The sequence below is a fragment of the Monodon monoceros genome, unplaced genomic scaffold (assembly GCF_005190385.1).
Source record: "Monodon monoceros isolate NGI ecotype Baffin Bay Population unplaced genomic scaffold, NGI_Narwhal_1 Super_Scaffold_20, whole genome shotgun sequence".
NCBI lineage: Eukaryota > Metazoa > Chordata > Mammalia > Artiodactyla > Monodontidae > Monodon > Monodon monoceros.
This window is the reverse complement of record NW_021703777.1, coordinates 20060181-20071952: the sequence shown is the minus strand read 5'-3', so window position 1 is coordinate 20071952 and position 11772 is coordinate 20060181. Positions and strand designations below refer to the sequence as shown.

The window sequence follows — 11772 nt, the reverse complement described above, 5'->3', positions numbered from 1 at the left end:
CAATATGAAATTAAATAGACTCTTAGGCTAAAAAATTACAAGTTTTAAAGATTCTCCAGTAAGTTTATTTTGCAAGCCTTTTGTATTTTATGTTTGATTGGTATACACTGGAATAAAGAGAAAAATGTTCATATAGACTCAGTTTTGAACACTGAACTGTTATCATCTTAAGATAAATTCCGATTTACTTTATTTTTAATTGACCTTCAAATTGCAGCAGCTCACGAGGTTTAGCTCTAAGTGTTCTTGCCACCCCACCCTGTCACTGAGTCAGACATACACACAACACATGTAAACAGACACAAACAAGTCTTTTATAATGTAAATAATCGTTCCTTGTTGAAACTTTTTATACCCAGTTCCTGTCTTTTCTGAAATTGGGATATTCATATTTATAGAGAACAATATTTATAAAGTAAAGAGTTTCTCTTTGAAAACTCAAGCAATTCTTGACAGCAATAGTTTTCTTTTTGATCTAAAAAGCATGGAATACGGAAGGCCAAAAGGGGAAAAATCACTTCAAATGATCAAAACAGAAGAGCACTAAAAAATAATATATTTAATAATGTAGAGAGAAATTTTTAAAGTACAGTTTCTTTTGAAAATATTGACATTCAAACAAACAGCTTTGGACTCACTGTCAAAAGCTTTCTCAATTAAAATTTAAACATGTTGGTTTTATTGTAGGAAGATACATTAATTCTTTGAAGTCAGAATGAAAGGGTTGCACAATTTAATTTTTATATAAATGACTGTTTGAATATACAAAGTATCAAATATAAACAGTAGTGTAACAAGAAAATAAATTGGCAGAAATAATTATTCAACCAGTAGCAATAATTAAGACCACCATTTGAAAGATCTTCTATAAACAAAGAATGGAAAAATACTGTTATAAGTTTTTACAGCACACAATTGAATTCCATTCTAATTCATTACTATTATACTTCCTTCTTCTTCAGTATTAGTGGACCCACATTATCTCCTGTCAATTCATTGTGTTTATTATGTGAACCATCACAGGCAGGAAACTAAAAAGGAAAAAAATTACAAGTGTTATTCTTTAAATGATTCAATAAATAGAAATATTTGTGACGTGATCTTATAAAGAAAAGGCCATTACTTTGGGGGGAGAAACACATCAGATAGCTTTCCTGAGTAACAGATATATTCTCTATCTAACCTAACTACATTCCAATACTACAGCAAATCTAACAAATTTAAGTATTTAATTATTTGGTAGATTTTAAATAAAAAGCTTTGGATGATTCCAAACAAGTCAATACAATAGTTATAAAAGGACATCAAAATAAGCTCTTATTTTCTATAAAGCTCTAAATCTGAGCTCACCTCATTACTTATTTTAAATTTTAAAAGGATGTAATTTAAATTCAAAATAAATTATTTCGTAACGTTTTCTTACTATAAAACTCATGCACACTGTAACACTTAAAAAATACTTTTAAAATATTTTTAAAAACTTACTCATAGGTAACAATAATTAACATTCTGGTATATTTTTTCCTCTGTATTTCCTGTGTACTCATTTTTTTTAAGCAAAATTGAGATCATACTGTAATACGCTTTTCTAGCTTATATTACATCATGCTCCCATGTTATTAAATATTCTTTAAAAAACATGGCTTTTCATAGCTTCCTAATATCCCATCACTTGTATTATACCATAGTTAAACCATTCCTCTATTATCAGATATCTAGACTGTTTCTGAGATTTTGTTATTACAAAGGATGCGATGATGAGCATTATTGTATTTAAAGCCTCAAATAGCCTACGATCAAACTAGATCTCATCAACTACTTATAATTTATCACTCCAAACTCCTCCTTTTTTTGGTTTATTATTTTTAATTGAGGTATAGTTGCTTAACAATGTTGTGTTAATTACTACTGTACAGCAAAGTGATTCAGTTATACACATATATACATTCTTTTCTTAAAAAATATTCTTTTCCATTATGGTTTACCATAGGATATTGAATAGTTCTCTGTGCTGTACAGTAGGACCTTGTTGTTTAGCCATCCTATATACACTAGTTTGCATCTGCTGACCCCAACCTCCCACTCCACCCCTCCCCCAACCCCTTCCCCACTGGCAAGCACCAGTCTGTTCTCTATGTCTGTGATTCTGTTTCTGCTTCATTGATAGGTTCATTTGTGTCATACTTTAGATTCCACATATAAGTAATATCATACTGTATCAATATCTGTATTTCTCTGTCTGACTTACTTCACTTAGTAAGATAATCTCTAGTTGCATCCATCAAACTCACTTTTAATTTCCACATTAAAAATCATCCGTAATTATACTTACCATTTACTAACTCATACTACATACAAGGCACTGTACATACATCGTCTCACTAAATCCTCAAAAATTTCTGTGATATTAATATATTATCAGACTTTAAAACACCTGACGATCAGAGTAATAAAGATTAAGTAATTTGCCCAACCAAGTTTCTGTGCTGGTCTAACTTTTCTAATGTAGGAAATATAGTGATCATTAAGAGGCGACCTTTAATTTAGAGTAGACTTTCAGTGCTGAATACTATGAAAAAATCCCTAATCTCACAGGACCACAAAACTGGGGATTTAAGAAGCAAAACCATTTTAACTGCACAAAATTTTAGTGGACATGTAAATGGACATCTTACCGTCTTAGAACGCCAACACCTACAATAAGCTGCTTTAGTAAGACACAAATCTTCAATGTTTATCTCATTCACCACTTTGGGATTTTCCTTTTGTATTTTAAGATTAATCAAGCTATCCTTCTGTTGCTTTTTCTTCGGGAGAAATGGACGAACCGCAAGGTAGCCAAGTAGTGCAAGTACACCAAGGAAAGGCAATAACCGAAGCCATTCTGAAACTAAACATGTACAGATTTGTTAAAGTCTGCGTGCTCCTGTAACAGAACTCAAATAGGGATGGATTGGGAGATTGGGATTGACATGTACACTGCCATGTTTAAAACAGATGACCAACAAGGACCTACTGTAAAAACAAAAAATAAAAATTAAAAAAACTTAAACAGCATGTCTCATCTTTGAGCTTATTCTTTATCTATTCTTCACTTCTCACTTTAATCTCTTAACTATCTAACTTATCTGTAAAACTGTGAATAAGGCACCTACACCTAGGACCACCTTATTTTATTTGTGGGTTGACTTGAGACTTTTGAAACTGGAAAACAAAATTTTCAGAAATGGGTCCTCTACCAAATATCCTATCATTATCCTCACTAAGTATATTTGTGTTTAGTTTTATTTCAGGAATTATGATCACCATAATTATAAACTAAATTCAATGTGATATATTTTACAGGTTTAGAAAACATTTCCACCATGTCTAAAATCATACAACAGAATATCCCGTAATAGCTTACCACTGATTTATAATTTCAGAAAGAACACGTCTTCAATGCTTTAATTTACATTTTTTGGTAAGGCATAGTGATTCCTAAAGAAATACCTACATGTTGTGTAAAAGCTATTTTAAAGAGCTAGTCGAAATTTTCACATCCTGAATATTCTCATTAGATACATCTTATTCTTTAAGTGTTCATGAAAGCCTTCTGTAGTACTCAGCACTGTCTCAGGGGGATAGGGAATATAAGTGACATAAATGAAATTTATATCACTTATAAATGATATAAGTTTCTCCTATGCCTGTGGAGACAAACACACCAGGAAGCCAAGATAACTGTCTCAGCATGCATTTATCAAATGTTGGCTAGTACCCTGCCTCTGCTGGGCTCTGCAGGGAATCCTTTGCCTTTAAAGAGTTATCACCTGTCATCCTTCACTGAATGCTAACCTGATATCTTGCTAATGAACACTATGTAGAAATAGCTTAGTGGAGAAAAAGAAAAATTGAAGGTCATGTGCTAAGGCATACTAATAAATATTAATGATACATGAACAGACTATGCTAAGAGTGCAACTGTATTACCTCGTTTAACACTATGTTAGTTTAAACAACTGTATTTGGTAGGCACCATTATTATTCCCATTTTTCATGTGCGTAAACTGTAGCTTAAGCAGGTTTAGTCCAGGACAGTAAGTGCAAAGCCTGTTCTCAATCACTGTGAATGAAATTCAACAGATCTAAACGTTTGGTTTTTTTTTTTTGCGGTACGCGGGCCTCTCACTGTTGTAGCCTCTCCCGTTGCGGAGCACAGGCTCCGGACGCGCAGGCTCAGCGGCCATGGCTCACGGGCCCAGCCGCTCCGCGGCATGTGGGATCTTCCCGGACCGGGGCACGAACCCGTGTCCCCTGCATCGGCAGGTGGACTCTCAACCACTGCGCCACCAGGGAAGCCCCCAGATCTAAACTTTTATCTGTTCTTCTCTCAGTAAAACTACTCAAAGACTGGCTTAATATTAACTCTTCCAAAATGAAATTATTTTTGATACAACACCACGCCAAAGGTTTGTTATGAGTTGTGGACGAATCAACCTATTTACGTATGAATAGCACCTGTAAGAGTGCCTGGCACAGAGAGGATACACAATAAATGGTAGTTTTTATTAAGATTATGGAGATGGGAGCAACTCCCCTGAAAAAAATCTTTTGCTAACTAAACCTGACAATGTTATATAGTAGAAATCTTTGGGGATATAATCTTTTAGTCACCAGAATGAAGTTCTGTAACGGTAAGATCCTGCCAGTCAAGCTGGCTGTTCTGTTCTTATAACAAGAGTGGAAAGACTCCACAGAAATCTTTTTTTTTTTTTTTTTGCGGTACGCTGGCCTCCCACCGCTGTGGCCTCTCTTGTCGCGGAGTACAGGCTCCGGACGCGCAGGCTCAGCGGCCATGGCTCACGGGCCCAGCCGCTCTGCGGCATGTGGGATCCTCCCGGACCGGGGCACAAACCCGTGTCCCCTGCAACGGCAGGCGGACTCCCAACCACTGCGCCACCAGGGAAGCCCCACATAAATCTTTTGAATGAATTAAAGTTCTGGAAATGACAAAGAACTGTTTCTTGTGGGGGAGGGGTCTACCTACAGATCTGTGCTGTCCAATACAGTAACCACTAGCCACACTGTTTTGATTTGTACCCAGGATTCTGTTTTACTCAGGTATGGTAAGATGACAGACATGGAGACAACTGCCTTGAAAGAAAAGTTTACTTACAATTCCCAAGAGAAGGGGGCACACCGTGCCACCCAGGACCACATGGGCAAGTACGAGGCTTGGTCACAGGCAGAAGGTAAAAGGGCACAAGCTTTTATTGTGGTTTCTACAGAAAAGGCAAGGTAGGGCAGAGTAAACATTTAGGACTGGCTGGCTTGAATAATTTCAGTGGGCTCTGGGCTATAGGGGTGGTGCCTAGTTGTCTCACATCTGGCCCTGGGTGATTTAGGGCAGGGGAAATACTGGCTTGGTAAGTGAGAGTTACATAAAGGAAGTGGTTGGAGTGTAGGCTTTGGATTGGTTGGTTTGCATATGAAAAGTATGCTCACAGGCAAGTAGTTTACTATCTCCTGGCATTAGCCAGTCCTTGGAGGGGGCAAGTTCTCCCTGGCCAGCAAGGCCCCCAAGTTGTCCGAGTATCATAAAATATAGAAAATAAAAAACACAATTAATACACATGTGGCTATTTAAATAAATTAAGTAAAATTCAGAAGTCAGTTTCTAAGACATACCAGTCACATTTCAGCAGCTCAAGGGCTACATGCGGCTAGTGGTTACCATATCTGACAGCAGAGAACATGTGTATCACAGAAAGGCTTCTGGACAGTGCTGCTATAGACCACTGTTCCTATAAAGTACCAACTCTATAACACGGCAAGGCTACTTTGACAGTTTCAATTCCCACAAATATCCCATCCCTCATGTACTTGAAGCCAGCCAAAGCTACTTATTACCTAGTGACAGGCTTCCTGTGTCCTTTGCATAAGGAATTCCTTCTGTCTGCCATGCCTTTCTATCTGTGGCCTGACTCATGTGGACCATTTAAAACAGGGGTCAAATATGCCTCCTCCAGAAATCTTTCTTCATTTCCCAAAGCAAAATTAATCACTCCCTCCTTTGCTTCCAAGCCCCTTTTCCGAAGTTTCTTTTATGATACTACTGTTATCTGTTTATAAAGTTGATTCTTCCATGAGCCTGTAGGAAAAGGAGCTGTGTACTACTCTTCCTGGCGCAAAGTAGATACCTCATAAATGTTAAATGAGTGACTTAATGAATGTAGAGCATAAATGTCAGTCCCTTTCTCACTCACCATATTGTACTGTAATTATTTATTTATACTTATTTTCTAGATCAGGCAATAAATATCTTAGATTGTTATTGGCCCCAACATCCAGTATAGTATCTTGAAACAGTACTTATTCAATACATGTTTTTTGAATGTAGAATAACATTAAGTATTATTATGTATACTACAAAATTAAAAAGTCACGAGAGGTTAAGTGACTCAAAGTAAAAAAGTAAATGAATGAGAATGTAAAGATGAAAACATTAACTTAGATTCTTAAGTTTAGCATTTCCTAGCTTAACCCACAAATCTCAGGGAATAAATGGTATTAATACTGTTTTAAAATCTACTTCAGAAAACATTGTCCTTCCACACTTAATTCCTTGGTAAAACACTACTCTATAGTAATACAGTGATGAAAGGTACTATTATTTCCTACAACAAAGTAACAATTTATACAACAGTCTTGTTTAATAAAATCTACTTTTTAAAGATGACAAACTTCAATTTAACTACAGAAAAGATAATAAAGGAAAATAATACAGTCTGTAAAGCTCAATTAAATCATTTTAAGTACATTTATTAAGGCTGATTTTTGATGAATAAATATCAAATACAGAAAAATCAAACAAGAAATTAAAAAAACAACCTTTAAGATTGGCTATTTCCTATGAACCTGTCTGATATATATTGAGCTACTGCAGATATATTAGGTACTGTGAAGGGAAATCTATTACCTACTAACTGTTAGGTATAACGTATATTTTGTACAGTACACTTTTAAATTGTTTTAGGATTATCAGAAATAGCATTTATTTTACAAAATATGAAAATTTAGAAAAGTTGTAAAAAACAAAATAACTTTTAATCCCACCATTCAAGAGTTGGTAACATTTTGTTGTATTTCTGTTTTGCTGTGTTTTTCTTCCTTTTTAAAAAGGTTGCATATAATGATACTATAAAAATAATACTGGCAACTTGACTGCTGATAATTTCATAACTTTTTTTTATGTATCATTATGGGTAAAACATAGAAATGACTTCATTTCTGAACTACAGAAAGATGAAAGTAAAATATTTTTAATGGATGGCATTACTATTACCACTTAAAACCTAATATACACTATTCAGGACCAAAGGGCCAATAAAATGAAATTAATAATCAATTTTAAAATCTTTTTTCCACTCACGACTATAAATACAACAGTGTCCCAGTATTTAGAGCACTGCCTGGCCCATAGTAAGTGCTCAATAAATACTTGATGACTTGAGGAATTCTAAATTGCAGAGTGGTTACATGGAAGAAAATGTTTTAATGACATCAAAATTGTTCTCCACAAAGGCTAGTATAATCTTTAATTACACTGACTTTTAAATACAGTCGGTCTACCTAGGAAAAGGGGAAAAAACTTTTACAACTTACAGTAACTATGTAAATATTTTCCCAAATTCTCAAAAATAAAAGTTTTCTGAAATAAAATTCTTCAATCTTTCAGAAATAACCTTTATTATTTACATGTTAATAAATGCAACTCTTTAGTTTGAACTTAATGATTTATTACCCTTTCTTATTAAAGAAAACTCACCTTTTGTTCTATTTGTTTAAAAAAGCAATTGAGGTAAATTTACATACAATAAACAGATCTTAGGTGTTTAGCTCTGAGCTGTGACAATTAAATACACTCTTGTAGCCTCCACTGAAAATGTGTAAAAATATGTAAAATATTTCCATCACCCCAGAAAGTATTCTCCTGTCCCCTTCTAGTCTATCTCCCCACCACTGATTCCTATACCTGAAGGTTTTTTCACTCAATATAAAATTTTTGAGATTCATCCAGTGATTAATTTGTTCCTTTTTATTACTAATCAGTATTCCACTCTATGAATATACCATAATTCCTTTATCCACTCTCCTGTTGCTAGGTACTTAGGTTGCTTACAGTTTGGGATTATCATAAATAAGGCTGCTATGAACATGCTTTCAACTCTGTTCCATTTCTTAAATTCTTTGCTCAAAATTGGCCCTTTCTAGAGCTAATGCCCTTGAAGGGTCAGCTCTGACATGTTTGTGTTACTCTGGGAAAAATATTATTATAGTCTTAGGATTCATTGCTTTGTCTTTAGGAGCAAAACCATTACGTTTCAAAGCAGCTACCTAGTTTAAGTGGGGTAGAACTACTATATTCAAAGTTTCATAGCTAGCTTTTAAATCTAGATATAAACTTTTCTGACTTTTGAATGGGAAGTTTTGTTATTCTATTTTAAAAGTTTATATGACAGGGAAAGCTTTTTTAAAAGTCAATGTATTTGAGTATATTATACTTCCAAAGGGTAGAATTACACTAATTTACCTTAAAAGCCTCACTCTTAACAATGTAACCTAAACAAAGATAGATAAGGCATTTCTGATAGATAAGGGCTATCTATAAATACTGTGTAGTAAATAAGGATCTTCAAGTGTTTACTAAGAATGCAGAGTCATCATGAGAGAGTCCATTGCTTTTAAAAAACCACTGGGTCTAAACAGGGAAGGAAAAACAGGCAACAATAATGAGAACTGAAACTTTTTTTTTGCTCTAATTGTCATAGATAGAAAATGAAAATATTTTTGGTCCGGTAGACATTTTAAACAATTATATTGAAAAGTTATCTTCCAGGTTTTAATTTCAGCAAAAAAAAAGTCTAAGATGGATTCTACAAGAAGTTCATTCAAGAGAGCCAAATGTCATTAGCTATTACCATCTAATCAGGAGGCGAGACCCAGAGAGGAAATTGGTCATTGCAATTTTTCTTTCATAGTGCTCCCAAACAGATTCTGCAACGGTTATATTCTCATTATCCAGTGCCAAACAGACTATCTCATTTTTGTCATAAAGTAGTTATTACAAATATGTTAACGTTTCCTAAATAAATGGACATTACAATGAGAACTAAATTGTCCCATCGTAATGGGACTTAAGTTAAATATGCACTATAAAGATATTTATCAGAGTTGTCATTATTTCTGAGAATTGGTCTTCACATTAACTATTTAATAGCTTTAAAGAAGAAACTACTGTAAATTATTGATTCAAGAGGGAAAAGGTTTAGGTTGAGTTTCCTTAATACCTTTAAGGAATTAGGAATCCCTGAGAAGAAAAAAAAAAAGGTTTGAAAATCTTCTAATCGCTAAATCAAATATCGTACTTTCCAATCTGCTTCAACTATACTCTGTTTACAGAAAATTGAAATGAATATAAAACCTGCTACAATCAGAATCAACACACATAATTCAGGTTTAACTGGACTGAGGTGGGAGCAAGGGGACTTTTTTCTTTCTTGACTATTAAAAACTCAGCTTTTAATTTATGCAAATATTTAAGGTAAGTTGGCAACTGGGAACAAATGTCACAAAATGATCATATCCTTTTGACCTGGTATTACCATTTAGTGAATATATTCAAGGGTATAATTCAAAGAAGGAAAAAATAACAATTGGTACAGAGCTACTTACCACTGAACATTATGAATAAAATATATATATAAAAACATTCCAAATTTCCAGCTGCAGGGGAATGGTTAGGCCTACTGTGATGCTAATCTATAATAAGATTATATACATACGTAGTTGTTAGAACGAGATAAGGAATACATTAAAATATGTAAAGTACTTCAGTAAAAGAAATGATAAGGGGAGAAAAAGGCAAATTTTTACATAATTGCTGCAATCTATCAGAATAAACTAGTAAAATCAACAGAAGACTTTGATGTTTACAAACACGTGATTTGAAAGTTTTTTCATTTTGTTACTTTTATGTTGTTCCTATGTTTAGATATTTCTTTTTAATGTTTATTACTCAGTTACCACTCTTTCTATTCAATTACATGCTTTCTATCAAACCCCTTAACATCTAAAAGTGTTAAAAAATCTCACAATCCATTTGTCAAGAGCAAATGTCTATGACCATTATGCAAAGAATCTCTAGATTTAGAACAGTCATCTAGTTTATCACATTTTAATCTATCCACCTCCAGACACTGCTTTTTTTTTTTTTAAATCTCTGAGAGGGGATAGCTCTCAAAGCACCATTTGTTTGGTAAAGTATTCTCTAATTAAAGAAAAAAAATTTCTTGAACATGGAGCTAAAATCCATGTTCGAATAACTATCACTAATTTGGCCCTAGTTCTGTCTTTTGGTCTACACAGAATAAATCTTATTTTTCTTCTGCTGGTCAGCCTTCCAAATACTGTATTTTAAGTCAGCTACCACAGATCTCCAGACTGCTCCAAGCTAAGCAGCCCTATTTACCTCAGAATTATCTTAATTCATGCTTACATACCCTGGTAGTCAGGACATATGAATTCAATGTTTGCTTTATTAATATGGTTTTTCACCCCCCCATCATCCTAATCAGTCCCTGTGTCTGGTTCACCAATATCCCAACTTACATTGTAAAGCTCAGAACCCAACAAAATCTTCCAAGTGTTGACTGCATTCTGGAAATTTTCATCCTTTAGATGTGAAATCCCGAGTTCTGGGTTCTATTTTGTAAAGGAGGGAACTTAAGTACAGGATGTTACATATATTCATTAAATTTCATTTTCTAATTTTTGGTCCATCATACTAGCAAAGGTATCTTTCTTTCAACTCCAGGAAACTAAATTGCCTCCAGGCCCGTAGTAATGGAGGTGACCTCAAATGACCCCATGATAGGTCAACTCTCTCCTATAGGATTGGAGTTTATTCTCTAATTTTGTTTCTAAATAAAACAGCAATACATATTATGTGCATGTCTGTGTTTCTCTCCCACACAGTCACACCCACACGATGTGGGTAAAACCCAGCCAAGAGCTGGGACAGTCTGATACACAGTGCCTTAGATAACGATAACTTACCCTGCTTTAAACAGGCACACTGCAGGGAGCGATGGAGATGAAAGAGATGGGCCCGTTCCCAACTCAGCACCTTCTCTGCAAAAACCTGGTCTCTCGCCACGTAAAGACACTGGCGACAGCCACGAGGATAAGCACCCCGGGCCGCCAAGTACCGAGAGGTGGCCTCACACACGCTCGCAGGCAGCAGCGCCGGCGCGCGCCCACCTCCCTCGGGGCGCAGACTCACCGGGTCACGAGCCATCCGCCAAGCTCCGCCCCGCCCCTCGGCCCGAGGGTTTTTAGATGCCCGCCCCCACCCTCCGCCTTGCGAAGCTTACAAGGATGGGGACTGGCTGATGGCAAAGGTTACCTGTGAGCTGGGCGAACCCGGTAATGCTCTCGGGGACTGGGAGCCGCTTAAGATACGCGGGGAGCTGCACCTTCACGATACGGGCCACGCTCTCCAGCACCATCCTGGCCAGCGGCGTCCGCTCCTCGCCCGACCCCCGCCGCTCTCCGGCCGAACTGCCGCGCCTGCGCCGAAAGCGGAAGCGGCCGGCGGGCGCTTGCAGCCTGGACCGGGCGGGGCGGGGTTGCGGGCACGCGAGGAGAGGCGACCTGCCCGGCGCCGATTGGCAGCGGGCGGGTGACGTGCGCGCGCCCGGGGGATGCCGAGGGGATGCGGGCGGCCGC

The 11772-nt window shown here is 36.3% G+C and overlaps 1 protein-coding gene across 1 annotated transcript; it reads right to left on the bottom strand.

The window, feature by feature from the left end:
- Positions 1-303: 303 nt before the first annotated feature.
- CISD2 (CDGSH iron sulfur domain 2) lies at positions 304-11625 on the bottom strand. The gene is made up of 3 exons (XM_029234565.1): positions 11450-11625; positions 2676-2890; positions 304-1031 (listed from the first exon to the last, which is right to left on the bottom strand). The coding sequence occupies exons 1-3, from the start codon at positions 11550-11552 to the stop codon at positions 942-944; spliced, it is 408 nt and encodes a 135-aa protein (XP_029090398.1). The 5' UTR covers positions 11553-11625; the 3' UTR covers positions 304-941.
- Positions 11626-11772: the final 147 nt, after the last annotated feature.